The following is a 4838-nucleotide window of genomic DNA, read 5'->3' on the forward strand; positions in this document are numbered from 1 at the left end:
ACGTGCAGATCTGCCCTCGCAGAATAAAACTTGGTCTTAAAGGTGCCACTGGACTGTTTTGGATTGCTAGCTATGGGGGGGGGGCTCTGCAACTTACCTGGTTGCTTCTTGCTCCTTGTGGCCTGACTGAGGGCTGCTGGGAGCAGGGGGCGGGGCTTGTTGCATGTGCCCGTCCCCTAGGCTCCTTACTGCCGGAGCTCCGCTCCTGTGCGCTCCCCCAGGAAATGACCCCTGCTCATGAGCAAAAATTCTACTTTGTGAGCTACTGGCATTAAAGTTGTGAGCGAGCGATTTGGCTGCTGCGTCAATGAGTTTGCTCTGGAGCCCCATCCTTCCTGAGCTGAGACAAAAAGGTGTGAGCTGGAGGCTAAAGAACTGTGAGCTGGCTCACACTAACTCAGCTTGGTGAGGGGGGGGACACTGGTTCCCATCCCCCAGCGCAAAAGCAGACATTAGCACAGGGCACTGTTCTCCTGCAGTGGACCTTCCTGGTCTAGGGGTCAGCTAGGGTAGCACAATTTTGAATTACGGTGCTGGAGAAGACTCTTGAGAGTCCCTTGGACTGCCAGGAGATCACATCAGTCCATCCTCAAAGAAATCAACCCTGACTGTTCCCTGGAAGGCCAGAGACTGAAGCTCAAATACTTTGGCCCCCAAATGAGAAGGGAGCCCTCACTGGAGAAGACCCTGATGCTGGGAAAGATCGAAGGTCAAAGAAGAAGGGGACGGCAAAGGATGAGATGGTTAGACAGTGAATCCAACACCCAAGAAGTGGGTACAGGGGGAACCTGCTTTCTATTTAATGGTTTCAAGCTATGCCGGGCTCAGACGGGAAACCAGGGCGGGGCAATCCGATAAGATCTCTTTGAGCTTTGCGTAAAACACACGGTTCGCGTGACGTTGGCAACCTCTGCCAAGATCAAGGCAACACGTCAGGAATATTTTACAGCTAAACCAGATACAAGAAATGCAAAAAAAAGGGGTTGGCTAATGTTAATGTTAGAACTCTGGACCGACATTCATTTTTTCTTGAGCAACATAGCTTGAAAGCAGTTGGACGTTCTTAATGACAGTGACTTCTATAGAGCCACTGGCCACTCTGGCTTGGCATTAGAGCCTTTCCCCACCACCACGATGCATGCACACAGGTGTACCTGAGTTGTGGAAAGACTAGGTGTACTCAACAGGTGCATTCAGGTCCCCGAACTGCCAGTTTGCAAATGCGCAGCCCCCCCCAAAAAAACCACTCCCACTACAAGAACAATCCCTGATCTTCAATGCTGTCGATCTGTCGAATTCTTGATTCACAGTGTTAAATGCTTCGCTTCGTATCTCTATGAATACCGAGCATCAGAACGCAACACTTACCCAGAAGGAATCTTTAAACTGCAGCTGCGCCATGGCGACAGACTGGAACGGATCGGTTTGGGGCAAGGTGGCGCAAAAGTTTTGGAAAGAGGCGTGCCGCTTGCGCTCCAGAGCAGGAAAAGAACGCGCTCCTCAGGCCGTGTTTCCTTGTAACAACTCGCAAAACGGCACCTGTCAGACGGAGGGAAACTGCAGCACCATAGCTTGTCGCTCGGAAAGGAAAGAGGGAAAAAGAGGCCCAAACTTCACAGGTCTCCCCCCCTTCCTCTTCCTCTCATCTGGCTCCACCCCCCTGGGTTCTTAAGTCACAACCCCATTTCAATTTCTGGCAACCAGTGAATATATATATTGAAATAAGGAAACTGGCGACCAGGCTGACGCCTTGTCATTTAGATGCAAATGAGACACACATTTTTAAAAATGACGACAGGGCGATCGACACTCCAGAGAAGCAAAAGGTCTATCTGATAAAAGGGATGAAACGACACCTTGGAAAGAGAGATCTAAGTTCGGTGACGCGGCCGTCAGCCGTGCAAGTGGCGTATCTTGATGCAAGGCATATTTTTGTTTGGTGGCAGTGGGGAGATATGTATTTTATTTTATTTTATTTTTGCACTGTAGAGGAATCACACACAGGCACACAGGAAACAGAGCTGTGGTGTTGCACGCTCAGCGATTGCAGCAATAACCGGCAACGTTTTGCCAGCTCTCGACAAAATCCAGGAAACGTTGGTCGCGACTCGCGCACACTGTCCGCCGCCTGCCTCACCCTGGTCTACATCGGCCTGTGGCTTTCCGAATGTTGCTGTGCAAAACTGCATTCGCCGTGAATATGAATGAAAGAGTTAGCGCACACAGTGCGCTGCTGGAATGCTAATGGGGCACGGTCCCCTGGTACCCGTCACTCAAGGCCTTTCAGGATGTGATTATTCAGACCTTCCCGGCCAATGGAGCTCAGGGCTTCCACGCTCCTTCGCTAACGTCCCGGCAAAGCGGAGAAGGCGTTTGCTAGGTAGCCAGAGAGCCAGCGCTTTGGAATATATTGCAAAATGGTTTCGTTCCTCCTGGAGGCGGAAGGAAATGTGGGGCTATCAAAAATTGAAAGAGTGCCAAAGCAGTTGTTTTTTGTTTTTTAAAAGGGGGACGTTGAATTCACAGAAGTGGTGGTGGAAAGTGCCATCAAATCACCGCTGATTTATGGCAACCCTGTAGGGTTTTTCCAGGCAAGAGATGAACAGAGGGGGGTTGCCATCGTGTTTCCTCTGCATAGCAACGGTGAAGGAAATGTGGGGCTATCAAAAATTGAGAGAGTGCCAAAGCAGGTTTTTTTTAAAAAAGGGGACGTTGAATTCACAGAAGTGGTGGAGGAAAGTGCCATCAAATCACCGCTGATTTATGGCAACCCTGTAGGGTTTTTCCAGGCAAGAGATGAACAGAGGGGGGTTGCCATTGTGTTTCCTCTGCATAGCAACGGTGGTCTTCCTTGGCGGTCTCCCATCCGAGTACCAGCCAGGGCCGACCCTGCTTAGCTTCTGAGATCTGAGGAGATTGGCTAGCTTGGGCCATCCAGTTCAAGGCAGGGGAACAGAGGTGGTTTGCCATTGCCTACCTCTGCATAGGCTGGAGCTGCGGTGGCTCAAGTGGTTAAGACGCTGAACTGCAGGCTGTGGAAGGTCGGTAGTTCAGCAGTTCGAGACCCGAGTGTGCCGCATGACGGAGTGAGCTCCCGTCTCTAGTTCCAACTCCTGCCAACCTAGCCGTTCGAAAGCAAGAAATTGCAAGTAGATAAATAGGTACCACTTCGGTGGGAAGGTAACAGCGTTCCGTGCGCCTTGGTGTTTAGTCATGCCGGCCACATGACCATGGAAACGTCTTCGGACAGCGCTGGCTCTTCGGCTTTGAAACGGAGATGAGCGCCGCAACCCTAGAGTCGGATTCGACTGGCTTTCGAGCAAGGGAACCTTTACTCTTTACTTTACCTCTGCATAGCGACCCTGGACTTCCCTTGGCAGTCTCCCATCCAAATACTGACTAGGGCTGACCCTGCTTAGTTTCTGGGATCTGACCAGTTGAGGCTAGAGCCTGGGTCATCTAGGTCAAGGCAAGAAACATACAGAGGTTGTTTGCCATTGCTTGCCTCTGCATACCAACTGTGGACTTCCTTGGTGGTCTCCCTTCGAAGTACTAACCAGAGCTGACCTTGCTTAGCTTCTGAGAGCTGATGAGGTTAGGCGAGCCTGGGCCACCCACATAAAGGCAAGAGACGAACAGAGGTGGTTTGCCATGGCCTGCCTCTGCATAGCAACCCTTAGGCTTCCTCGGTGGTCTCCCATCCAAGGACTAACCAGGACTGACCCTGCTTAGCTTCCGAGATCTGACGAGATTGGCCTAGCCTGGGCCATCCAGGTCAGGGCAGACAAGCAGAGGTGGTTTGCCACTGCTTGCCTCTGCATAGCAACCCTTGGACTTCCTTGGTGGTCTCCCATCCAAGGACTAACCAGGGCTGACCCTGCTTAGCTTCCAAGATCTGACGAGATTGGGCTAGCCTGGGCCATCCAGGTGAAGGCAAGAGACACTCAGAGGTGGTTGGCCATGGCCTGCCTCTGCATAGCAACCCTTGGACTTCCTTGGCAGTCTCCCATCCAAGGACTAACCAGGGCCGACCCTGCTTAGCTCCTGAGATCTGACGAGATCGGGCCATCCTGGGCCATCCAGGCCAGGGCAATTCATAGAAGTACACCATACTAAATCCATTTGGAAGGAGACGCAAGAGATGAGTTCTTGAAAGTCGTCTGCATTTTGGTCCATCCTCTGCCACTTATGTCTAGCCTGCGTTTCATGCTGAGTACTGAGGTGGAGAACTCTTTCATTCATATTCACGGCGAACGCAGTTTTGCGCAGCGACATTTGGAAAGCCACAGGCCGATGTAGGCCCGGGTGAGGCAGGCGCCGGACAGCGTGCGCGACCGACGTTTCCTGGATTTTGACGAGCGCGGGCAAAACGTCGCCGGTTATTGCAAAAACAACAGGGCATAGAGGCCAAGGCCTTCCCCTGACCTGCTGGCTCTGGGATTCAGAGGTCTAATGCCTCTGAAGGTGGAGGGTCCCCCTCAGCCCTTAATAGACTTCTCCTCCATGAATCTCTCTAACCCCTTTGGAAAGATCAGCCATCATGACATCCTCTGGCAGCAATTTCCACATTTTAATCACTCTCTGTGTGAAACAGTATTTCCCTTCCTTTCCTCTCCCCACAACAGGCACCTTGTGAGGTAGGTGTGGCTGAGTTTGGAGAGAAGGGTGACTGGCCCAAGGTCACCCAGCAGGTTTCAGGTGGAGTGGGGAATCAAGCCCAGTTCTCTGGATTAGAGTCTGCCACTTATATATATCCCACTGCCTTAACATCTGAACTGTGTTAGTTCAAGCCCCGCGCTGGTGTGAGCAGCCAGCCTGTTGTCCCCAGTTCATCGTCC

The 4838-nt window shown here is 51.9% G+C and overlaps 1 protein-coding gene across 1 annotated transcript in view; it reads right to left on the reverse strand.

The window, feature by feature from the left end:
* The window catches only part of PSTPIP1 (proline-serine-threonine phosphatase interacting protein 1), a 57075-nt gene extending 55567 nt beyond the window's left edge, over nucleotides 1-1508 (reverse strand). Inside the window, exon 1 of the mRNA XM_015410375.1 lies at nucleotides 1369-1508. Coding sequence (XP_015265861.1) covers nucleotides 1369-1401 — 33 coding nt within the window. The 5' untranslated portion in view covers nucleotides 1402-1508. The remainder of the gene's footprint in view (nucleotides 1-1368) is intronic.
* Nucleotides 1509-4838: the final 3330 nt, after the last annotated feature.

This window comes from Gekko japonicus, unplaced genomic scaffold (genome assembly GCF_001447785.1).
Source record: "Gekko japonicus isolate JY-2015 unplaced genomic scaffold, Gekko_japonicus_V1.1 scaffold1765, whole genome shotgun sequence".
Lineage (NCBI taxonomy): Eukaryota > Metazoa > Chordata > Lepidosauria > Squamata > Gekkonidae > Gekko > Gekko japonicus.